At 40.9% G+C, this 26,605-nt stretch overlaps 1 protein-coding gene across 1 annotated transcript; it reads left to right on the plus strand.

Moving 5' to 3' along the window:
- The first annotated feature begins 1,179 nt into the window (after positions 1-1,179).
- Positions 1,180-26,245, plus strand: TAF7L (TATA-box binding protein associated factor 7 like). The gene is made up of 13 exons (XM_023202912.1): positions 1,180-1,453; positions 6,495-6,562; positions 7,712-7,790; positions 10,769-10,902; positions 11,894-12,020; positions 12,547-12,602; positions 15,310-15,351; positions 16,220-16,292; positions 16,627-16,740; positions 17,837-18,097; positions 18,290-18,402; positions 19,852-19,911; positions 25,890-26,245. The coding sequence occupies exons 1-13, from the start codon at positions 1,198-1,200 to the stop codon at positions 25,932-25,934; spliced, it is 1,428 nt and encodes a 475-aa protein (XP_023058680.1). The 5' UTR covers positions 1,180-1,197; the 3' UTR covers positions 25,935-26,245.
- Positions 26,246-26,605: the final 360 nt, after the last annotated feature.

Raw genomic sequence — 26,605 nt, forward strand, 5'->3', positions numbered from 1 at the left:
TCAACTAACATTTGTTGGATGATTGAATTTATAAGTGAGCAGTTATTGTGCTCCCCTCCTCTACCCACAGGGATGCTCCCTGAGACACTTCTGTCAGGAGTAGTAGTTTCTTCTTCTCCTCCTTCTTTTTTTTTGTGACGGAGTCTCCCTCTGTCACCCAGGCTGGCTGGAGTACAGTGGCGCGATCTTGGCTCACGGCAACTTCCGCCTCCCGGGTTCAAGCGATTCTTGTGCGTCAACCTCAGCTGGGATTACAGGCACGCGCCACCACGCCCGGCTAATTTTTGTATTTTTAGTAGAGACGGGGGATTCTCACCATGTTGGCCAGGCTGGTCTCGAACTACTGATCTGAGGTGATCCACCTGCCTCGGCCTCCCAAAGTGCTGGGATTACAGGCGTGAGCTACTGCGCCTGGCCAGGAGTACTATTTTCATTTACCAAACATATATATCTGATTCTTTTTGAAAAGGCTTTGAGCAGCTTTTAGTGTTATTTACTGCATGAGACAAAAAATAATTAGGGAAATTGGAGAGAACACACTTATTTAAGATAAAACTCAACATATGCCAGTAAGGATCACAGTTATTACAGGTTGGTTGCAAGTTTGGTTCTGAGCTTCCTAGCAGCCATCATAAATTTAATTATATAATTCACGCTGTCCTTACAATTCAAAACAATTATTCAGCTATCTCAGTTACCAGAAACAGAATTTTCATTTCCATTTTCATGAAAGGATTCTTTTTTTTTTTTTTTTTGATATAATTAATGCCTTCAAGAGTGTTGTATAGTAAATGTAAAACTGGTCTCTTTGGCCTATTTTGTTACATAATCCTTGATGTAGCCCCATGTCATAATGCCAAAATGAAGGTTAGCAGATGGATTCTAAAAGGGACCAAAACAATTTTGTCTTGGTCTGAAGCTCTGATAATCTAGTTTAATTGAATGAAAAAAATCATGTCCCCAAATAAAATGATTGTAGAATCGTCTTCCGAAAATATTTATTCCCTACGATTAAGTTTAGGTTAAGTGTTAGGCAGTGGAGACTTGGCTGCTACAATCTTGAATAGGCACCGGCAATGTCGGTAATAGTATTACGTCTTAAAGACGTAAAGAAACCTTTTACATTTACGAAGGTTCTGGAACCCTTCAGTCGCATGACTACACAGGAAGCCATTTTACAACCCAACGAGGTGGACTATGGAGTGCCCCGAGGGACGGCTCCCCGTTTCTTCAGAAAATGATTCAACACCAACAGTTTCAACATCGGAAGTAACTAGCCAACAAGAGCCCCAAATTCCTGTCGACCGTGGGTCTGAAACCACCTGTGAAAGCAGCGCCGACATTGCTGGCGACCAAGGCACCCAGATTCCTGCCAACCAGGACGCTCAAACGGATGCGGACGGCAGCGCCCAGGCTGCTGCCCAGGCCCCAGAAAACTTCCAGGAAGGGAAAGGTAGGTGGCTTTTTAAACTTGTTCCCCCAGCCGAGGACCTTCTTTAGGAGAAACAAACTGCTTTTAGTTCGATTCAAAATTTGTTTGAATTGAGGCCCCCTTGAGGAGCAATGGGCGACGGAACTTGTGCCCCTCTCCAGAGGATGTAAAATGTTGACCCTGTTGAGGAGAGGGGAGCAACTGATCATGTTAGAGGGCTTTGGGCACGGATTCTAGCTGTTCGGTGGGTTTGCCTGGCGGCGTATTTGTCACCAGGCGAGGTCACCGTGCCTAGGGACAAACCGTCCCGCCTAACGGAATGGAGGAGCAACCAAAAGCGAGCAACTCGCTTTTATTGTTTTTCTTTTCTTCGACGGAGTTTCGCTCTTGTTGCCCAGGCTGGAGTGTAGTGGTGCGATCTCGGCTCACTGCAACCGCTGCCTTCCGGGTTCAAGCGATTCTCCTGCCTCAGCTGCCTAAGTAGCTGAGATTACAGGCGCCCGCCATCACGCCTGGCTAATTATTATTATTATTAATAGAGACGGGGTTTCAACATGTTGGCCAGGATGATCTCGAACTCCTGACCTCAGGTGATCCACCCATCTCGGCCTCCCAAAGTGCTGGGATTACAGGCGTGAGCCACCGCGCCCGGTCCAACTCGCCTCTTAGGAGTATCACTGTCGCCTGGTAAAAATCTGGCGCCCTGAAGGTTGCCCCTGTGTAAAGGTATTTATTTATTTTTTTTCGGACGGAATCTCACTCTGTCGCCAGGCTGGAGTGCAGTGGCGCAATCTCGGCTCACTGCAACCTCCACCTTCCGGGTTCAAGCGATTCTCCTGCCGCAGCCTATCGAGTAGCTGGGACTACAGGCGCGCGCAGCCACGCCCAGCTAATTTTTGTATTTTTAATAGAGACGGGGTTTCACGGGGTTTCACCATGTTGGTCTTGATCTCTTGACCTCTAGATCTGCCCGCCTTGGCCTCCCAAAGTACTGGGATTACAGTCGTGAGCCACCCCGCCCGGCCAAGGTAATTTGTTTTGAAGCCTCGGTCTTGCTTCGCGAGGTCGCTGAGCGGTCGCGTCCCCCTGGGCCCTCCCCTCGGCGCTGGGCGCCTTTCTAGCCTTCCCGCCCAGCACGCGGTGAGCCGCTCACTACCTCGAGGTCGTGCTTCAGTCGGCTGGGCAGCACGACCGGCGGAGGCGTGGCGAGGCGGGGAGGGGCCGGCGCGCGCCGTTCTTACTGTCCAGGCGCCGACCGCCCAGCGTTCGCCTCTACGTTCCGCGCGGGAGCCCACGCGCGGTTCGTCCGGAGCCCACAGACCAGAGGCGCAGGTCCCCAGCCCCCACAGCCTTTTCGGTGTTGGCGCCAGTCCGCGGAGGAGCGGGTGAGTCGGACGGCCAACCGGGCGTCCGGGACCGGGTCAGCGCCCCCGCCGCTGTGCACCCTGCCGCGGTGCACCCCGCTGCCCTCCCCAGCCCGCCTGCACGGCGAGGCGCGAAGGCTGGGACCCGTTGCGACCTGTTGGGCCTCGTGGGAGGTTTTCAAGGGAAAGTGGATCAAAGCCTAGGGGTCGAACTTTCCCTTTGAAAGCTTAGTGCCCCGGGGATAAGGATGGAGGTCAGTCTCTAAACTGTAGCTAGCGACTGCGAACTTGAAAAAACACCCATTTAGGCGTGTACTGACTTGCATGGCCTGGAGCATGCTGCCAGGCGCCCTCCAGCCAATTATAATTCCAATTGTAATTCTGCTAAAGCGAAATGGAGCTAGGTGAATGGTGGTAAGGGGTCCTGTTAATTTAATCAGGTATCAAAGAGTGCTTGCTGGAAAAAAGCAGATGCTTTTTCTTAAAGTGAATAACGTACAACTAGTTGTTTAAGTAAATGCAAGTAAGAAATTTAAAAAATAATTAAAACCCAGTTCAACCAGGATTGTCTAACTTCTCTCCCACCGGACCTTTTATTAGGCCTGTTTATCATTATCAAACAACTACATTAAAATAGTTTCAGTTCTTACATTCTTTCTTCCATAAAAGAGGAATTACCAAAAAGGCTTGGAAATGAACAAAATGCCCTAGTTTTAGTTCTGCTGAGAAATCTAAAAGTTACTACTGATCTGATAAAATCTTGCTTAGCAGCTAGTTCTTCAAATAATCTGTTCCTGCTCCCAGCCTTAATTGTTACTATGTTCTGTTAGGGAATGTGCTCAGCCCCCAGATTTTTTATTTATTTTAATCAACTCTGTTCTTGCATTTACATTTCTCTTTTGTATTTATATATGCACATATATTCGTATATATCTCCATGAAACAAGAAGAGAAGAAATTATAATCACAAATAATGCATCTTTCCCTTTCCCATCCTGGGTGTCTGCTTTTCTACTGCTGATTTTTTTTTTTTTTTTTTTTTTGAGAAGGGGTCTCACTGTGTCACCCAGGCTGGAGTGCAGTGGCGCCATCTTGGCTCATTGCAGCCTCCGCCTCCTGGGTTCAAGCAATTCTCCTGCCTCAGCCTCCCAAGTAGCTGGGATTATAGGCGCCCACCACTACTCCCGGCTAATTTTTGTATCTTTAGTAGAGATGGGGTTTCACCATGTTGGCCAGGATGGTCTGGAACTCCTGACCTCAGGTGATCCTCCTGCCTCAGCCTCCCAAAGTGTTAAGATTACAGGTGTGAACCACAGCACCCAGCCGTCTTTCCACCTTTGGGAAAAGTCTCCCTCAGAAGTGTGGGCCTGGCTGGGCACAGTGGCTCACACCGGTAACCCCAACACTTTGGGAGGCCGAGGCGGGTGGATCACCTGAGGTCAGGAGCTCGAGACCAGCCTGGTCAACATGGTGAAACCCCGTCTCTACTAAATATACAAAAAAAAAAAAAAAATTTAGCCGGGCGTGGTGGCAGGTACCTGTAATGCCAGCTACTTGGGAGGCTGAGGTAAGAGAATCACTTGAACCCGGGCAGCAGAGGTTGCAGTGAGCTGAGATGACGCCATTGCACTCCAGCCTGGGCAACAAGAGTGAAACTCTGTCTCAAAAACAACAACAACAAAAAGTGGGCCCTAATACCCCAAATGCATGGCTCTACAAATACATCCCAAATACATGGAAAATAAGATTAGAAATAAAATCTTGGTTCATTGGGAGAACATAAAATTGAAAAATAATGAAAAAATAAAATATAATGAAATAACTTGGGATCCAGCAATCCCACTTCTGGATGTATATCCTAAAAACTTGAAATCAGTGTGTCAAAGAGATATCTGCACACACATGTTCATTGCAGCATTACTCACAATAGCTAAGTTATGAAATCAATCTAGGTATGCAACAAGTGAATGGATAAATATGTGGTATGTGTACCCAACTGAATACTATTCAGCCTTTAAAAAGAAGGAAATTCTATCATTTGCAACAACACGGATGAATCTGGAGGATATTATATTAAGTGAAATAAGCCAGGCAGAGAAAGACAAAAATTACATATTCTCACTTATATGTGGAATCTAAAATAATTGAACTCACAAAAGCAGAGAGTAGAGTGTTGGTTACTACAGGCTGGAGTAGGGGGAGGGGCAGTGAGGAGATGTTGATCAAATAGAAAATTTCAGTTAGGCTGGTCCGATAGTAGTGGGATATTGTCAGAACTTAACATAAATGCCACTAAAGTTGATATACAATCTCCCACTGCCAAATTTGGCTTTTAAAATTAAAAAAATGAAAGTTGCAGTTAAGGGGAATAACTGATAAGTATTTAAGGTGATGGATATACTCATTAGATTGATTCAGCCATTTCACACTATATCATAACATCACTGTGTACCCCATAATTATATATGATTATAATTTGTCAAAAAAAAGATTAACTTGGAAGGAAGTATTCATTTCACCAAAGGTATATATATATTTTAAGCGAAGAGATCCATCTTAGGAGTTCTTTTAAATAGCTTTTGGGGGCATTCGAAGTAAGTGGTGGTTGTGAGGATTATATGAAATGATAGACCTAATGCACTCAATGTAGTACTGGGCATACAGAATGCACACGATAAAGGGTAGTAATGAATGAAAGGGTAATCAATAAATCAAATCAGATTTTATGTTCTCCATAAAATCTCCATCTCAAAAACAAAAAACAAACAAACAAAACAAAACAAATAAAAAAAGACTGGACTCCATGCCGGGCGCAGTGGTTCACGCCTATAATCCCAGCACTTTGGGAGGCTGAGGTGGGCGGATCACTTGGGGTCAGGAGTTTGAGACCAGCCTGGCCAACATGGTGAAACCCTGTCTCTACTAAAAAATACAAAAATTAGCTGAGTGTGGTGGTGCATGCCTGTAGTCCCAGCTACTTGGGAGACTGAGGCAGGAGAATGACTTGAACTTGGGAGGTGGAGGTTGCAGTGAGCCGAGATCGCACCACTGCACTCCAGCCTGGGCAACAGAACAAGACTCTGTCTTTAAAAAAAAAGAACTGGACTCTCTAACTTTGAGGGTAGCTCAAAGCTGTTGCTGGCTCTAGAGTCATAAAAAACTGCCTGGTCTCCCATGGACTGCTTAATTTCTACTAATCCATTAAGGTAGGTGAAATATTGAAAATCAAGCCCTTGCTTACTTCAAATCATCACAGATCATTTCTGCAAGTGGTTTCTAGGTCGATTTCAGCTTTTGGTTTGCATTCTTCCCTGCAGAGGTTATATAGTTTGCTTAGGTAGCCACCACCCTGTTGTTGAATTGTAGTCTTTTACCTGAGAGTCTAAGAATATGATTAAGAAGATGAAATCATGTTTCATAACAGCTGTTATTTCATTTGTTCATCAAATTACATCATGTAATTTGGATTGACTTTGAAAAATCTACACATATTGGAGAGGAGCTAAGGTAACGTCTAGAAATAATTAAGTTATGTCAAATAAGGTATTGTCTAACTGTACACACATCATTCTAGTGAGGATTATGGGCAAGATCTTATATAATTTAGCCAGTACTACTAGAAGTGGTCAGGAGGGGGAGCAAGAGGAACTTTTAGTGACTGTTGGTTTTCTTTTTGCTTTCATGAACTCAAAATCAAGACATGAGTAAAAGCCAGGATGAAGTTCCTGATGAAGTTGAGAACCAGTTTATATTGCGTCTGCCTCTGGTAAGAATTTGTATCTCAGAACAAATATCTTCATAATTATAGTGTTTTTTGTTGTTGTTGTTTTTGTTTTTGTTTTTGTTTTTTGAGATGGCATTTTTGCTCTGTCACCCAGGCTAGAGTGCAGTGGCACAATCTTGGCTCACTGCAAGCTCTGCCTCCTGGGTTCATGCCATTCTCCTGCCTCAGCTTCCCAAGTAGCTGGGACTACAGGCGCCTGCCACCACGCCGAGCTAATTTTTTTTGTATTTTTTAGTAGAGACAGGGTTTCACCGTGTTAGCCAGGATGGTCTCGATCTCCTGACCTTGTGATCCACCCGCCTCGGCCTCCTAAAGTGCTGGGATTACAGGTGTGAGCCACTGTGCCCGGCCAATTATAGTTTAATTATAATTATAGTTCTACTTGAATTCTGTAACATTTCTATTTCAGGTAGACTATAAAAACTCAGAACGTTTGTTTCCCAGGAATCATGTTCTGTAAGCAGTCCTATCATAGCGTGTACTTTTTTGGCAGCATTTTTTCCTCCTGTACAGACTACCTATCATGCTGGTTGATTTCCTGGCAAAACAGCTGTGACAATGATGGACCCAGTCACTTACTACCGATACTAACAGCCTGTTCCCTGGACAGCCAAGATAAGACTCCTCTGAAATCCTTTCTGTCACCTCAAAAGGGGCAGTGAGAAGGGCCAGCATTATTCACCACCATGCAAGACTTTTAAAGCTTATCTCAACAAGTATTTGGCTGTCTTTCCCCACACTGATACCTGTATTCAAGCAATTACTTAGTCTAGGCAGCTATATTAAGGATGGGGTTCAGAAAACTATTTCCCTAATTAGGGTTACTTAATATACCAAGCAAACTGCAACTAGGCAAGCCTTTCTTTAGCAACTACAACAGAAGGGTAGCAGGATTGTAGAGCTGGGGGAAAGTATTAACTGTAGCTACTAAGAGACAATTATGAGTTTAGAGTCAGCTTCATCCTAACTTGACTTATACAGTGCACAGTATCTCATGGTACATGGTCTTGTTAGTAACATTTGGGAGGTGTAAGGTTTTATTTAAGGGAGGACTTTGTTTGATATATTTATTCTGTTAGCTGCCAAGTAGATGTTTAGTTCTTCTGATTTTTCAATTTACCTCCTTTTTAGGAACACGCTTGTACTGTCAGGAACCTAGTACGTTCTCAAAGTGTCAAGATGAAGGATAAACTAAAAATTGACTTACTGCGTAAGTAGTTAATATCCATTCACTATACATTGAACAATAATTTATTAAGGAATTGCTATGTGCCAGGCACTATACTTGGTACTAAGGATGTGAAAAATGATAGAATATGGTCTCTGACTTGATGGACTCATGCTTTAGAGAGGCTTAAGTCCTCTTCTTTTAAGAGGAAAGGAAGTAGGAATATTGCACCTCAAGTTGAGTGATTATCATAGTGTGTTAAAGGAAACTTGGGGGTCAACTGTGGGGTTTTCATACTGCTGGTAGTCTCCTATATATAAACTTTATGATTTCTGAACATCCCCGGGAATGACAAATGGATATGCCGTTCTTTGTTTATAAACGTGACATATGTTTCTTTTTTTCCATTTTTTGAGACGGAGTCTCGCTCTGTCACCCAGGCTGGAGTGCCGTGGCGTGCGTGATCTCGGCTCACTACAACCTCCGCCTCCTAGGTTCAAGTGATTCTTCTGCCTCAGCCTTCCGAGTAGCTGGGAATACAGGCACGTGACACCATGCCCGACTAATTTTTGTATTTTTAGTAGAGACGTGGTTTCACCATGTTGGTCAGGCTGGTCTCAAACCCCTGACCTCTTGATCCGCCTGCCTTGGCCTCCCAAAGTGCTGGGATTATGGGTGTGCACCACCGTGCCTGACCAGTGATATATATTTCTTTCTTTTAAATAGTATTTGTTATATTTGCAAATCGTACATCCAATAAAGGGGTTAATATCAAAATATATAAGGAACACAACTCAATAGCAAGAAAACAAATAAACTGATTTTAAAATGGGCAAAGGATCTGAACAGATGCTTCTCAAAAGAAGACATACAAGTAGCCAAAAGGTTCATGAAAAAATGCTCAGCATCACTAATCATTAGAGGAATGCAAATTAAAACAGCAGCGAGATATCACCTCATATCTGTTAGAATGGCTTTTATTAAAAAGAAGAACAATAATAACTGTTAATGAGGATGAGGAGAAAAGGGAACCTTTGTACCCTATTGGTGGGAATATAAATTCATACAGCCTTTTTTTTTTTTTTTGAAATGGAGTCTTGCTATGTCACCCAGGCTGGAGTGCAGTGGCACGATCTTGGCTTACTGCAATCTCCGCCTCCTGGGTTAAAGTGATTCTCCTGCCTCAGCCTTCCGAGTAGCTAGGACTACAGGCGTGTGCCACCACACCTGGCTAACTTTTTTGTATTTTTAGTAGAGATGGAGTTTCACCATGTTGACCAGGCTGGTCTCGAACTCCTGACCTCAAGTGATCCACCCACTTTGGCCTCCCAAAGTGCTGGGATTATAGGCGTGAGCCACTGTGCCTGGCCTACAGCCATTATTTTTTTTTTTTAAGTGGTATGGAGGTTCCTCAGAAAACTAAAATAGAACAACCATATGACCCAGCAACCCCACTTCTGTGAATATATTCACAGAAGGAATTGATAGCAACACATTGAAGGCATATCTCTCTGCACTCCCATATTTATAGTAGCATTATTCAAAGTAGCCAAGATATGGAATCAACCTAAGTGTCCATCAATGGATGAATGGATAAAGAAAATGTGATACGTATACACAATGCCATACTACTCAGCCTTTTAAAAAGAACAAAATTCTGTCATTTGGGACACCATGGGTGAATCTAGAGGCCATTTGCACCAAGAGCATGCATGCTCTTATAAATAAGTAAATAAGTAAATAAATAAATAATGTTTTCACACAAGCTTATCTGCATAAAAAACATACAACCAAAAATAGATAAATAAATTTTGCTAGTTTTTTTTTAAATATAGAGAAGTATATAAAGAAAACAAAAAGTGGCCCATAATCTCACCAGTTAGTTAACACTGATTGATATTCTTTTTAAAAGATAATGTAAGTTCATAGTTAGAAAATTCAAATAAAACAGGCCGGGCGTGGTGGCTCATGCCTGTAATCCCAGCACTTTGGGAGGCTGAGGCGGGCAGATCACTTGAGGTCAGGAGTTCCAGACCAGCCTGGCCAACATGGCGAAACCCCATCTCTACTAAAAATGCAAAAATTAGCCAGGCATGGGGGTGCACACCTGTAATCCCAGCTATTTGGGAGACTGAGGCATGAGAATTGCTTGAACCCAGGGGGTGGAGGTTGCAGTCAGCAGAGATCGTGCCACTGCATTCCAGCCTGGGCAACAGAGAGAGACTCCTTCTAAAAAAAAAAAAAAAAAAAAATCAAATGAAAAAGAAAAGTTCAAAAGGAGAAGAAATAAAACTCTTCTTCTTTATGGTGCCCCAACCTCAATACCACAGATAACTGATATTAACTGTTTCTTGTTACTTCCTTATTGGCAAAACCTTTATGCATAATACTAGAATGAAAACAATCTAATTCGCACAAAATGGTAAATATTGTTTTGTGTCTTTCTTTCTTCACATAGTACTAGAAGATTATAACTGAATCCTCTTGTGTCAAAAGACATTCATGTTTGGGACCTCTGAGCAGCAATATTCAGAGTTTAATATATGGCTGTTGTATAGAATTTTATCTTTTTGAAGCTAATTGGAGATTTAACTTGAGACTTATTAGCACCATTCTAGGGTCAGTCAACCCTTCCCTCACCCAGCCCTTTGAAAACACACATGTACAATGACACGATTAAATGCTTCTAAAAAGAAAGGAATTGGTTTTAATGAATGGAATTTGCTTTTCAGGATGAGAATGAAACATTTATTGCTTTACCCATATTTAGTTCACATCCATTAACAAGAAACTTAGCTACTTTTGCCCAAGTGATGTAAACTAGGAAAAAAAAGAGTTCCATATGCTTTCCATTTTTTTCTTTAGGAAGCTATTAATTGTGTACACAATTCTAGCATTATGAGAGATAGTAGGTTTCTTGGAAAGACTAGTCTGTCCCACATAAGTCTTCATTATTCAAACCTTAGGAAGTTTAAGAGTTCACTGGGAAGATATCAACTTTAATCTTTACTTCTCTTCAGCTGATAGGCACCATGCAGTTGTTGAAGTAGAAGATGTTCCACTAGCTGCTAAGCTGGTTGATTTGCCTTGTGTTATTGAAAGCCTGAGAACGCTTGATAAAAAAACTTTTTATAAAACAGCAGACATTTCTCAGGTATGGACTAGTTTTCTTTACTAGCCTCACATTCTTCAAGGAATTCTTTTCTCTCCATATTTTTCTTTCTTTCAGTACTCCTTTCCACTTGGTGAATGGCTGCTTGGCATTTCTAATTTCCAGATCGATTGCACAGGAATGAAATGTCATGTTCTGGTTTGGTGTTTGATCCCTAGATTTCAGTATTTTATTTTAACCAAATAGCCTATAGAGAGTCCCATTTGCCACTTATAGTGACTTTTCATTAATTGAAACATACGAGCAGCTGGGATCTTCTGAACTTTGTATTAAAACAGTATGTTGTTAACTCTGGAGGTTTAAATTGGTTCTTATTCATCATCTCTGCTGTTGATTTCTTATTTCCTCTCTAAATCAAAATGCTGAGATAGGTCAGGCACAATGGCTCACGCTTATAATCCCTACACTTTGGGAGGCTGAGGCGGGAGGATCACCTGAGCCCAGGAGTTTGAGACCAGCCTGGGCAACATAGTGAGACCTCATCTCTATAAAAACAAAATTAGCCAGGTGTGGTGGCACACACCTGTAGTCCCAGCTATTCTAGAGATTGAGGTGGGAGGATCACTTGAGCCCAGGAGGTCGAGGCTGCAGTGAGCCATGATCACGTACCACTGCACTCCAGCCTGTATGACAGAGCAAGACTTTGTCTAAAAACAAAACAAAACAAAAAACCTAAGCTAAGTTCCAAGATCTGTTTCCAATATATTCCCTCTGTAGTGGTAAACACTCTAGTGGGAAAAAGAAACAACCCTCAGAGTTCATATGTAGTGCTGCTGGTGGCTGGTGGAGGGGAGGAGAGGGAGAGAGAGAGACTGCAAAAATGAGAGAATATAAATGTACATTACAAAATACTTGGTTTTCTGGAAATGGCAAGTATCAGTCTCTTCTGTGCATTTCTAGTGGTAAGAATGATTATGATTGCTAACCCAAAATTTGTGGTCATAGTCAACTTCTTTGTCTTTGTTAAATGTAGATGCTTGTGTGCACTACTGATGGTGATACCCACCCTTCTCCAGAAGAATCAGCTGCCTCTGCTGATCCTAATATAACCAGGAAAAAAGAAAGGGGGAGAGAGAAAAAAAATGTCTGGCAGCATGGCAGTAAGTCAACAGCCCCTTGCTTATTCCTGCTGACTAAAATTTATTTGCTGAATCCTAATTCCTTGGTGTTTGGTTCATTAAGTTCTCAGACACTCTTAAGAGGAGTCATGTTGGCTGGGCATGGTGGCTTACGCTTATAATCCCAGCACTTTGGGAGGCTGAGGCAGGTGGATCACCTGAGGTCAGGTGTTTGAGACCAGCCTGGCCAACATGGTGAAACCCTGTTTCTACTAAAAATACAAAAATTAGCTGGGTGTGGTGGTGGGCGCTTGTAATCCCAGCTACTCAGGAGGCTGAGGCAGGAGAATCGCTTGAACCCAGGAGGAGGAGGTTGCAGTGAGCCGAGATCGCACCACTGCACTCCAGCCTGGGCAACAGAGTGGGACTCGATCTCAAACGAAACAAAACAAAACGAAGGAGTCATGTCATGAGCCTTTGGTTTATAGCATGATCTTTGTCTTTATCAAATTCAGCTATGTGACTACCATCAATCATATAACGTTTCACTGTGTTGTATTTATTTTAGTTACTCCACCACTTAAGAATGTCAGAAAGAAAAGGTTCCGGAAAACACAAACAAAGGTTAGTTACATGCAGTTTGTGTGTCTGACGGGCTGATTAGAAGAGGATCATGGGCCAGAAGGAAAGAGAAAAAGTCAGTTGGGAATTAATTTGTTAATTCATTTATATGTTCAATAAACATTTATTGAATGTGAACTAAATGCCAGGCACTGTATGCTAGCAGTTGGGAATATAGCAGTGAATAAAAATACCTGATCCTTGAGGTTATAGGCTAGTCATTTGGGGTCTGGAAGAATCATACATTTGAAACTTCTGTTAATGCTTTCAGTTTTCGATTGCAAGATCTAGTTTTAAAGTGAACCCATCCAGAACCTGAAAATTGGGAATTGTGGTTATATTCCTAATTTTATTTCAGGCTTATAGAACCTTGGGCAAACTACAGGAGTATTGTGGCTTGGCGTCTTCTTTTGTTTAAAATTAAACATTTTATTTTGAAATAATTGTAAACTCACATACAGTTGTAAGAAATAAAAGAGAGATATCATGTACCTTTTTGCCATTTTCCCCATTTTGTAAAACTATAGTACAATATCACAAACAGGTAATTGACATGATTAGAATTCAGCAATCTTATTCCAATTTCTCCGGTTTTACTTGTACTCATGTATTTTTGTGCATGTGTTTAGTTCTATGCAGTTTTATCCCATGTGTAAGTTCATGTATCTGCCTACACAGTCAATATACAAAACAGTTTCATCACCACAAGGATCCCTCATTTTGCTTTTATATAACCATTCCCACTTTCCTTCCACCTCACACCCCAGTCTCTGACACTTGGTAATCACTAATCTGATCTCTAGCTCTGTAATTTTGTCATTTCAAAAATTTAATATTAATGGAATCATTTAGTATATAACATCAGAGACTAGCTTATTTTTTCATTCAGCATAATTCACTTAAGATCCATGTAAGTTTTTGTAGCATCAATAGTTTATTTTTTATTGCTGAGTAGTATTCCATGGTATGAATGTACCACATTATATAACTGTTCTCCCATCGAAGAACATCTGGGTTGTTTACAGGTTTTGACTATTATAAATAAAGCTGTGAACAGGTTTTTGTGTGACTATAAGTATTCATTTCTTTGGAATAGATGTCCAGGAGTATAATTGCTGGGTCATATGGTAGTTGCATGTTTAGTTTTATAAGAAACGACCTGTTTTCCAGAGTGACTGTACCATTTTCTATTCCTGCCAATAATGTATGAATGATCCAGTTTCTCCACCTCCTCACCAGCATTAGCTGTTGTCACTATTTTTCATTTTAGCCATTCTGATAGGTGATCTCACACCACACCACTAATGTAGTGGTATTAATTTACATTTCCCTGATACCTAATGGGGTTGAACATCTCATGTGCCATCTATTCCACTTCAGTGAAATGACTGCTCATGTCTTTTGCCTATTTTCTAAATTGATTTTTTATTATTGAGTTTTGAGAGTTCTTTTTATATTCTAAGTACTACTAGTGTTTTATCAGATATGTTGTTTGCAAATATATTCTCCCAGTCTGTAGCTTGTCTTTCCATCCTCTTTGTAGGGTCTTTCAGAGAGCTAAAATTTTTAGTTTTGATGAGGCACAATATATTGATTTTTTTGAAAATGATCTTGCTTTTTATGGTAAATCTAAGAACTCTTCACCTAGCCCAGATCCTGAAGATTGTCTCCTGCTTATTTTTTAACTTCTTTTTAAGCCTGATGCCCATTTTTGACTTAATTTTTGAAAAGCTATGAGGTTTAGTTCAAGGTTTTTGTTTTTTATTTTTATTTTTGCTTTTCTTGCCAAAGGATGTCTAATTGCTCTAGCACTATTTGTTGAAAAGGTTATCCTTCCTCTGTTGTATTGCTTTTGCACCTCTGCCAAAAATCAGTTGGGCTTGTTTTTGTGGCTCTGTTTCTAGGTTCTCCATTCTGTTCTATTGATCCATCTGTCAATCCCTCCACCAATATCACAGTGTTACTCTATAATTGGTCCTGAAATTAGAAAGGCCTGAAATTAGAAGGCTGATTGCTCTGACTTGACTTTTCTTTGTCAGTATTGTTTAGCCATTCTACAGTCCATATCTTTATTTATTTATTTATTTATTTATTTACTTATTTATTTATTTATTTATTTATTTATTGAGACTGAGTCTCGCTCTGTTGCCCCGGCTGGAGTGCAATGGCACGATCTCAGCTCACTGCAGCCTCCACCTCCCTGGTCAAGCAATTCTCATACCTCAGCTTCCCAAGTAGCTGGGATTACAGGCATGGGCCACCATGCCTGGCTAATTTTTGTATTTGTAGTAGAGACGGGTTTCACTATGTTGGTCAGGCTGGTCTTGAACTTCTGACCTCAGGTGATCCGCCTGCCTTGGCCTCCCAAAGTGCTGAGATTACAGGCATAAGCCATCATGCCTGGCCAAAAGCCTATATCTTTTAATGTAAGTTTTAGAATAAGCTTGTCTGTAGCAACAGAAAACCTTGCTAGAATTTTGGCAGGAATTACATTAAACTTATAGATCAATTTGGAGAGAATTGACATTTTTACCATGTTGAGTCTTCCAGTCCATGAACACAGTTGCCTTGGTTTTTATACTCTGTAAGTCAACATTTATTGAGTGCCTACTCAATGTAAAACAAAGTTAAGAATAGTTGTAGAACTCTTTAAGCTTTACTGAAATATAGGCATCATAATATAACTTGTTTATTGTGTTTTATTTCATAGGTCCCTGATGTCAAAGAAATGGAAAAAAGCAGCCTTCCTGAGGTACAGCAGTCATAATATAACTTCATTTTTACCCTTAATATATTTTATTTGATAGCTCATTCATTTCAAATGAATCAAATCAACCACAAAAGCTACTTTTGAGCCTTCCTTCTCACCTCTAACCCTCATCCTAAACACATACACTGGGTTTGATTCACTGAAAAATAAATTCATTGGTTGATGTTTGATAACTCCTAGAAGAAAAGATACAATTTGGCCAGTGACCCCGTGTATTCTAATCTGCTCTTTTATTCTGACATTTATTTCAAAAGCCATTCCTTGGGAGCCAGAGTTCACTTTTAACAGCAGTTGTTTGCAATTGCTTATTCCCCATCAAAGTCCTAATTTCTATTTGTAGCATGACAACTTGGTTGCTGTGGAGATAATTATGTAAAACTGGATTCAAGGGAGAACATACAGCTAAGATCCAGTTTTTGTAGGAATGTCTCTAATAATAAAGATGTGGGAAAGTGAAATCTGGGAATTTGGATCTTTAAACCAAATTATTTCTAAATAACTAATAAGGAATTATAGTTCTTTGCCAATATAAACCAGGACAAATAATTTATAACAGACCTAAGGGTTGCACCTCTGAGAGAGGTCTTTACCATAGAACTGCAGATTGAAAAGATTAAATGTCTCAAGTAATTTGTTTAATTAGGAAAAAATAAGTTTGCTGTATAAAATTCTAGACCCTGGCTAAAGATTCCTTCATAAATAGCACTGCTTAAAGTAGAAATTTGGTTGGATCAGAATTTAAAGAGGCCTAACATTTGAATTCACTGGTACATAGGAGGGCACTCCTGCAAAACACAGGGTGTTAAATGACAGTATTGGTATCCCCCTCTAATCCCCAACTTTGCTTCAGTACATTGAATCTCCAGATGTGGAAAATGAAGTAAGGAGGCTGCTGCGTTCAGATGCTGAAGCCGTAAGTACCCGTATCCTTTATACAAATATTTTCTGCATAGTCTGTTCTGCCCCATTTGTACATGCTAACGAAGCCTCACCTCTGGTGTTTGTGTGCCAGTCTCGATGTGTAGAACTTAAGATTTTTTCAAATGTTATGTTCTAGCTAGGAACAGTAAATTCACGTAATAGAAAATTATTTATTGTGTAATTCAATATAAGGCACTTCTCCAGGCTAGGAATTCCAATACAAATGGCCTAAACTTGGACTAAATTAAATAGCACTGTTAGTCAAAGAGCCCCTTCCCTTTCAGCTGTGCCTTTTTGTTTCCTTCTGTGTTTTCCTTGACTACCCACTCCTTTCAGGTTGGGAAGTCGTTGCTGAAGATGGAACCAAGGAAATAGAAAGTCAAGGCTCCATCCCAGGATTTGTGATATCCTCGGGAATGAGCAGCCACAAGCAGGGTCATACCTCATCAGGTACTTTAGTAAAGGCAAAGCAGGGGTTTCAGATAGGGCAGGTATTGACTGGGTATCAGATCATTTTCCATGAATTCATAGGCCAATCCAGAAAAAAGGATGGTTTCATCCTTCCCTCTTTTTTTTTTTTTTTTTTTTGTTTTTTTTTTTTTAGCTGGGGTCTTGCTCTGTTGCTCAGGCTGAAGTGCAATGGTGCGATCTTGCAGCTCACTACAACCTCTGCCTCCTGAGTTCAAGTGATTCTCCTGCCTCGGCCTCCCGAGTAGCTGGGATTACAGGCATGCACCACCACGCCCACCTTATTTTTGTGTTTTTAGTAGAGTCGAGGTTTCACCATGTTGGCCAGGTTGGTCTTGAATTCCAGACCTCAAGCGATTTGCCTGTCTCAGCCTCCCAAAGTGCTGGGATTACAGGCATGAGCCACTTTGCCTGGCCTTTTTATTTTTTGGGGGGAGACAGAGTCTCGCTCTGTCGCCCAGGCTGGATTGTAGTGGTGCGATCTCGGTTCACTGCAACCTCTGCCTCCCAGGTTCAAGTAATTCTTGTGCCTCAGCCTCCCAAGTAGCTGGGATTACAGGCAGGTACCACCACACCCAGCTATTTTTTCTTTTCTTTTCTTTCTTTTTTTTTTTTTTTTTTTTTTTTTTTTTTTTAGTAGAGATGGGGTTTTGCCACGTTGGCCAGGCTGGTCTCCAACTCCTGGCCTCAAGTGATCTGCCCGCATTGGCCTCCCAAAGTGCTGGGATTACAGGTGCGAGCCACCACACGCAGCCCTTCTTCCCTCTTATTGGTCCTTTGGCAGTTTAGGGGTTTTAGATTGGTGTTCTAATCTCCCATCCACCGCTGGCATTTTAACTTCCTATGACCCTTAGAGTCTCTAAATGTCTTGATCACTCATTACATGAATGAATGCTACAGTGTTTTGCACTTGCTGTCCTTGTTTTACAAAGGGAATAATCTTCCTGCATGAAAAAATGATTTATAAAATTTACTGGTTGCCTGGGGAATGTGAAAGTAAGGAGTATAATTTTATCTGGAGTATGAGTCATTTGCAGAGTTTTAGATAGTTCACCTTCTTCTTGCTTAAAACCAGTAGAATATGATATGCTTCGGGAGATGTTCAGTGATTCTAGAAGTAACAATGATGAGGATGAGAATGATGAAGATGAGGATGAGGATGATGAAGATGAGGATGAGGATGAGGATGAGGATGAGGATGAAGATGAAGATGAAGATGAAGATGAAGATGAAGAAGAAGAGGAGGAAGATTATTCTGAAGAGTATCTGGAAAGGCAGCTTCAGGCCAAGTTTATTGAATCTGGCCAGTATAGGGCAAATGAAGGTACCAGTTCAATAGGTAAGTCAGAGAAAAAACAAAGGGATGGGACCAGGGTGGGTGGCAGTGCTAAAGGCTGACTCTAAGCTTACATTAGACTCAAAGCTAAGCTCAAGAAGTTATTGCTCAGATGTTTAGTGTTTTACTTGATTTGGATCTTGGTCCATTCATTTAGGCTATATTTAATATATAAGTTCTATGTATCTTTGTTAGTCATGGAAATTCAGAAGCAGATTGATAAAAAGGAGAAAAAGCTCCATGAAATTCAGAATAAAGCACAAAGACAGAAGGATCTCATCATGAAAGTGGAAAACCTGACACTCAAGGTAAATTCTTGGCTGGCATAAAGAAATCCTGATCTCTTACTTTCAGTATCTTGCCTTTGTGTTTCCACTTACGTCATCTCTATGCAGGGTTCTTGTTCATTCATGAACCTTAACAGCCTCTTAGAAACTCCTAATAAAAGATAACCCCGTTTCCTTTTACCTGAGTAATTTTGATCATCTAATATAAGCATTTTGGGGAAGGGACTAGGTGATTTGAGATAAAAATTGCCATTATTGAGCATTTGCTATGTAAAACGCACATAAAGAGCTAAGAATTGTGTATACATATTATCACATTTTATCCTCACATCCTTGAAACATAAATACTGTCACCACTCCCATTTTATAGATAAAGAATGGAAACTCAAAGAGGTTAAGTAACTTGCCAGGGATCACAGTAAATGGTAGGGCATAGATTGAATCCTGTTATTTGTATTAAAATGTATCCATTGCAGTAAAAAGGAGAAATAATTAGTTTTTAAATTTTTGGTGCATTTTGAACAAGAATAAATATTTTTATTAATATATGTTTAAGAGCTTCAACAAAAAGAAAATGTATGTTTAGGTTATGTTTGCTTCCCTTTTTTAGTGAGGGAAGTTCTGAAGCATTTGGAATTTCCTGCCAGATTTCATTTTCTTTAGAGCTGTATTCAGCAAATGGGAGCACAGAACTATACCCTTTTTGGGTGTTGTCCTTTAGAATAACCAAGTAAGATAACAGATAAGGGCACATTTTGAAAGATACAGATATATGCTATTGTTGTGATTATTGTTACATGTAGTACTAGTTAGGAATAGTGATACTCTGCCCTAGTTAGGGGAAATGGAGGAATCATCAGCACCAGATTCTAAGCCAGCTTCTCTAACAGGTCACCACAGACAAAGGATTTGTGCTAAACTAGAAAAAGATAACATAAGGGCATTCCAATCACTTAGGGTAAGACAAAAAAAAAATGCTATAGAGTGTATATAAAATCAAATTGGATGGTACTGTAGTTGGGGGGATAGTTTTTATACTCTAAATCCTTTAAAAAGAGTGCTCTTTTGTATGACAGTTTATTATTTGCGGCTGGGCGCAGTGGCTTACGCCTATAATCCCAGCACTTTGCGAGCAACGGCAGGCAGATCACTTGAGACAAGGAGTTTGAGACCAGCCTGGGCAACACAGTGAAACCTCATCTCTACTAAAAATACAAAAATTGGCCAGGCGTGGTGGCATGCTCCTGTAATCCCAGCTACTCAGGAGGCTGAGACATGAGAATCACTTGAGCCTGGGAGGCAGAGGTTGCGTGAGCCAAGATTACGCCACTGCACTCCAGCCTAGGTGACGGAGGAAGATTCCACCTCACAAACAAAAACAAAAACAATTATTTGCCAAACTCCTTGCCTCCCTTGGTTTTTTTTTCCTTTGAGACTCAGTGTTCATCATTTATACAATTTATTTTTCAGAATCATTTTCACTCTGTGCTGGAGCAGCTTGAGATACAGGAAAAAAGAAAAAACGAGAAGGTAAGAAGTATATTTTCAAATTAACCAGAAAACATTTGATACAGAGAATCCCCCAGCTCACTTCCAATATTATTGCTGGCTGTTCCTCTCATAGGAATAGTGGTAGCCAAATCTTCTAAATGAAGGTAGCAGGGTGGAACAAGATCTTTGTGAAAGTTCACTCATTCAACAGATATTGAGTGCCTATGAAGTAAAAAGCACTGGATGTACAGTGTTGAATAAGATAAATATAATACAGTAAATCCTCAGTATCATTGATAGGTTCTTGGAAACTGTAACTTTAAGCAAAATGAAGTATATATAATGAAACTAATTTTACTATAGGCTAACTGATATAAAGAAGAATTGAGTTCCTATAGCATATTTCTGGTCACAGAAACATCACCAAACTTCTAAATAAAAACCAAAACACTTCTAATATTAAACATTGAAATAAATGTGAGCTATACATACATTTGAGAAAGACTGATAAAAACAAGTAAGACAATTATGTACCCAGTGATTCCAGTTCAGGGTCTCAGATGGCCAGAGCCTATCCCAGCAGCTCAGGGCGCAAGGTGGGAACCAGCCCTGGATAGGATGGCATCCCATTGCAGGGCACGCTCACACCCACTCTCACTCAGACTGGGACAGTTCAGACAGACCAATTCACCTAACGTGTATGGGGAAGTGATTTTGTTTTTCTCATTAACATTATAATGAGGCCAGGCATAGTGGCTCATGCCTGTAACCCCAGCATTTTGGGAGGCTGAGGCGAGCGGATCACTTGAGGTCAGGAGTTTGAGACCAATCTGAGCAACATGGTGAAAACCCCGACAGTACAAAAAATTAGCCAGTTGTGGTGGCATAAGCCTGTAGTCTCAGCTACTCGGGACGCTAAGCCCAGGAGGTTGAGGCTGCAGTGAGCCATGATCACGCCACTGCGCTCCAGGTTGGGCAACAAAGTGAGACTCTGTCTCAAAAAAAAAAAAAAAAAAAGGAAAAGAAAAAAAACATTATGATGAAATTACATTGAACTAACGATGTTATTTGGAGACCTTTTGCATGTCATTTTGCTTAAAGTTGCAGTTTCTAAGAACCTGTTGACATTAAGTGAGGACTTACTGTAACAAAACGACACTGAACAAAACAATGTTATTCGAGGACCTGCTGTACTTGTCCTCATGGAGCTGTCTAGCAGGGGAGATTGACAGTAAAGAAATTATACAAATATAAAGGTACAAATTGTGAAGAAGTGCTATGAAGGAAAAAAGTCAATGGTGCTATTAGAATAAAGAGAGTCTTGAATTAATTGGGGGATCACGATAGACCTCTCCTAGGAGGTGCTATTGAAGCTGAGACCAGAAGGATTAAGTCCAGGCAAAGAGTGGGATGAAGAGCATCTTAGGTGGAGCATATGCAAGGTCTCATGTTCGGCAAGAACTTGGCCTCTCTGAGGACCTTTGGAGTATTTAAAGCCAGGAAGAGAATGGCTTAACATAAGGGTGGAGAAGTAGGCAGAGACCATAGTGTTTGGTTCCTTGAAGGCCATAATAAGGAGGATGGGTTTGGCCTTAAGTGTAGTGGGAAGCCCTTGAAGAATTTTAGATAGGAAAATCACATCTAATTTAAACTTTTTTTTTTTTTTTTGAAATGGAGTCTTGCTGTGTCGCCCAGGCTAGAGTGCAGTGGCGCAATCTAGACTCACTGCAACCTCTGCCTCTCGGGTTCAAGTGATTCTCCTGCCTCAGCCTCCCGAGTAGCTGGGACTACAGGCACGTGCCACCATGCCTGGCTAATTTTGTGTATTTTTAGTAGAGATGGGGTTTCACCGTGTTAGCCAGGATGGTCTTGACCTCCTGAACTCGTGATCCACCTGCCTCAGCCTCCCAAAGTGCTGGGATTACAGGCATGAGCCATCACATCTGGCCTAATTTAAACTTTTAAAAGATTACTCTGATTATTATCTGGAGACTGGATTGGAAGGTGAGAGTGGAAGCAAAGAGGCTGGTTGGGAGGCTTTGTGGTACGCTAATAACAGAGGATGGTAACTTGGACTAAGGTAGTAGCAATGGAGATTGAAAGAATATAGATTAATTTTAAACTGCAATAAAAATGTTTTTATAACTGTTTGAGATGTAATTCATAAACCATACAATTCACCCATTTAGGCTGGGTGCAATGGTGCATGCCTATAATCCTAGCACTTTGGGAGGCCAAAATGGTCAGATGGCTTCAGCCCAGGAGTTCGAGACCAGCCTGGGCAACATGGTGAAACCCTGTCTCTCCAGAAATTAGCCAGGCATGGTGGTGTGTGCCTGTAGTCCCAGCTACTTGGGAGGCTGAGGTGGGAGGATTGCTGGAGCCTGGGAGGCAGAGGTTGCAGTGAGCAGCGATCCCACCACTGCACTCCAGCCTGGGTGATAGAGTGAGACTGCTTCAAACCCCGTCCTCCCCACCCCTCCACAAGTTACCCATTTAAAGTATACAATTCAGTGGCTTTTAGTATATTCAGAGTTGTACAGCCATCACTGCAGTCAATTTTAGAATAGTTTCATCACTCCAAAAAGAAACTTTGTATCCATTAGTAGTCACTCCCCTCCCCATTTCTCCAGAACCTCTCCCCCGCCCAGCACTAGGCAACCACTCATCTACTTTGTACTAATCTACTGCCTATTCTAGTTATTTCATACAAGTGAAATCATATAATACATGGTCTTTTGAGTCGAGCTTCTCTCACTTAGCATATTTTCAGGGTTCATCCATGTTATGGCATGTCTCAGTACTTTTTTCCATTTAAGACTGACTAATACTCCATTGGATCAATATACCACATTTTGTTTATTCATTCATCTGCTGATGGACATTTGGGTTGCTTTCACTTTTGGCTATTATGAATAATGCTACAATGAATATTGATATATTAGAGAATATATTTTAAAGGTAGAATTGATAGGAGTTGGGTCAATTACTGGGTGTTGAAGGAGAAGGAATCATTAAGGATGTATGCCAGATTTCTAACTTGAATGACAACTATATTTTTTCAAAGCCACAAGAGAGTGTACAGGGTGAAGAGAGAAGAAGGCAATATAGGCTAAAAGAGGGTCAAGTAGCTGTATAGAAAATGTGTGCAGACTCTAACCTTATACTGTTGAGGGTTACAATTTTAAGGAGACTGGAGTTGGTATTATGAGGATGGGCTTAGCATGGTGCTCTTAAAGTACAGGCACTACTCCCCACCCCCATCCCCACAAGACCAGCGGAATTTTTATGTTCTATATATTCCCTTCCTCTCAGCAAATCACTTATCCAAGTACTGCTTTAAAACAATCAGATGAACAGTTAATGCCAGGGTTGTTTTAGTACCCACCAAACATCTTTGTTTTCATCAATGTAAGTACAGTTGTATGCTGCATAGCAACATTTTAGCCAATGACAGACTGCATATATGATGGTGGTCCCATAAGATTATAATGGAGCTAAAAAATTCCTGTCACCTGGTGACATTATAGCCATCATAACATAGCTGCCCAATTACTTAATTTTTAAATTATTTTAGTATAGCCTAAGTTTATAGTGTTTATATAGTCTTCAGTAGTGCACGGTAATGTCCTAGGCCTTCACATTCACTCACCACTCACTCACTGACTCACTCAGAGCAACTTCTAGTCCTGCAAGCTCCATTCATAGTAAGTGCCCTATACAAGTGTACCATTTTTAATTTTTTATACTGCATTTTTAGTTTACCTTTTCTATGTTTAGATACACAAATACTTAACATTGTGCTACAATTGCCTACAGTATTCAGTACAGTAATATGCTGTACAGGTTTGTAACCTAGGAGCAATAGACTATACTGTGTAGCCTAGGTGTGTAGTAAGCTATACTATCTAGGGTTGGTATAAGTATGCTCTGTCATATTCACATCATGACAAAATTGCCTAAGGGTGCATTTCTTAGAACATATCCCCATTGTTAAGTAACACATGACTATAGTTAGAATTGAGGAGCAGCATAGAAATGTAAATTTTATTTACTAAGAGTCCCTTATGTTAGTTCATTTATCCAAATTAGATTTAGTAGGTGTCTACTTTAAGCTACGCTCTGCAGGGAGCTATGATATGCTTATGATGTAGTCTGTGCCTTCATTTGGGGAGAAACTGACAAGAGGGGTAGGGACTTAAAGGCATGAGACATTGTCCATGGATATTAAGGAAGGCTTCATGGAGAAGATGGTATTTGACTGGGGCCTTAAAATATAGGTAGGGTTTTAATAAGGAGATAGGGAAAGGAGTGCATTCCATGAGAAAGCAGCATGCACACTGGCTCAGAGGTGGTGATGCCAGGGTGAACAGTTTAGATCTTTGGTGTAGGTCATAATGAGCCTTCAAAGCTTTTTTACCTGGGGAGTAACTCAGGAAGATTTTTCTGCCAGAAGTATATAGGAGAAATTGGAGTAGGGACAGCCTGGAGCTTCAAAGATGCAAGTTGTAGAAGCAAACAGAACTTAACCATTGATTGGATTTACAGGGCAAAAAGGGGAACAAAGATGAGTCCAAAGCCTAGGCAACCAGGAAATGATGTGCCATTAACTGAAAATAGGATAACAAGAAGTGGATTTGGAGGGGTATGTGGAGAAGTGCTTTTGAAAATGGGAAATTGGAGAGAGGCCCATACGCAGAAATGATCATTGAAGCTGTGGGGCTAGTTGAGTTAGCCTGGTTGACTGTTCAGCAAGAAGTCTGAACCTAAGGAAAAACCTATCTTTAGGAAGTGGCGGGAAGAGAAAGAGCCTGCAAAGGAGAAAGAACTGGAGCAGTCACTGGTTGTAATCATGGTCAATCAGGGGTCACTCAGCAACCAAGTGAGAAGAGCCTCTAAGTTACTGCAGATAGCAATTACTGTGGCTTGGTAGGTGATGTGCAGCATAGGATTGTTTTATAATGTTCCTTTCATTTCACAAACTTAAAATTAATTCTGGTATGGAGTGTCCTGAAATGAATAATATTCAAAAACAACCTTTGTTATAAAGATGGCATACATCTCTGAATGTTATTGGTCACTTCACCATTTCAAGTTAAAAAAATTAAATCCTATACCACAAAATGTTCAAGGCTTCTAACTTAGAAAGCAAAAGTAGAACATCATCAGGCTCCTGATGGGTCAGGACTCTGACTAAGTTTCTAAGAATCTCCTAATGTGGTAAGAAGCAGCCAGTAAGACTCAGTCTAAGACCCGTTGTGTTCATTGGGACAAGAGAGTGTCCCAACTGTTTTACCATCTGACTCTTAGAATATGGTTACAGAGATCCCATCTCCTTTGCCCCGACAGTGAGCTGTGACCTCTGTATATTCTTCACAGAAGCACAAATTCTTAATAGCAAACACATTTTTAAAAGCCTATTCAATTTTAAAGTTTGATATAGTTTGTGTCCCCACCCAAATCTCATCGTTAATTCCCACGTGTTGTGGGAGGTACCCAGTGGGAGGTAATTGAATCATGGGAGCAGGTCTTTCCTATGCTGTTCTCGTGATAGTGAATAAGTCTCACGAGATCTGATGGTTTTAAAAAGGGGAGTTTACCTGCATAAGCTCTCCTCTCTTTGCCTGCTGCCATCCATGTAAGACATGACTTGCTCCTCCTTGCCTTCTACCATGACTATGAGGCCTCCAACCATGTGGAACTATATAAGTCCATTAAACCTCTTTTTCTTGCCAAATTCAGGTATATCTTTATCAGCAGCATGAAAATTGACTAATACAAAGCTTCCCTTCATAAATTGGGCATAATAAAGGACATCATCATGGCCACAGCATTATGCATGCATTCTTGACTGTGGCCAGTATTCTCTGGAACATTGCAAGACTAAGATAACCTTATAAATGCCAGATAACAATAGTTCTTTTTGGTTCATGTAAGTAAATTCTAGATCAAGTCCAAGAAATCTAGGACTTCAGATTTCAAATGAATTTTTCATGTCTTTCTACCTCTCCCTACAGCTCATTTCCCTACAGGAACAATTGCAGCGTTTTCTGAAGAAGTGAGGTGAGCCATTGGCCTGGCACACAAACCTTGGAGCCACCATCCAGACTGAAGACTGGATGAAACTGTGCATGTTTCTGTCCCTTCCATTGCCTTATGTTGAATCAGTTATATTTATCTGTACCTTCTTTGCTACTTATAATACGCTCAAAGTTTGTAGTCATGTAGAAAAGGCCAGTATAAAAATACAGTAGACTTAGATACCCCACACGACCATGAGACTTTCTCTTTGTCAATTTGGGAATTATTATTATTAATTTAGAAATGGGGTCTTGTTAGGTTGCCCAGGCCGAATTCAGACTCCTGGGCTTAAGGGATCCTCCTGCCTCAGCCTCCTGAGTAGCTGGGACTACAGGTGTGCACCACCACACCAAACAAGAATTGATTATATTGCTTCTGTGCTATGGTACCAGCAGATGATTCAGTCATGCTTCCAAAGGCAGTCTAGTCTAGAGGCCATACAGCTGTTTGGTTTGCATATGTTTTAGCTTTTCTTTTGGTTTTTAGTATTTCCTAAAACATAGGGGAAAAAACGAGGTCATTTCTACTAAACACTAGAACCTGCCACAGTGAGTTTAAGTGCCTACCTTGCAGCAGTTAATACTAGATTGTGTTCTGTCTCTGTTCAGGTAACAGGGCTGCATTCCTGCTCAAGGGTGATTTCTTGCTGCTG

This window comes from Piliocolobus tephrosceles, chromosome 12, assembly GCF_002776525.5.
Source record: "Piliocolobus tephrosceles isolate RC106 chromosome 12, ASM277652v3, whole genome shotgun sequence".
In the NCBI taxonomy this organism is placed as follows: domain Eukaryota; kingdom Metazoa; phylum Chordata; class Mammalia; order Primates; family Cercopithecidae; genus Piliocolobus; species Piliocolobus tephrosceles.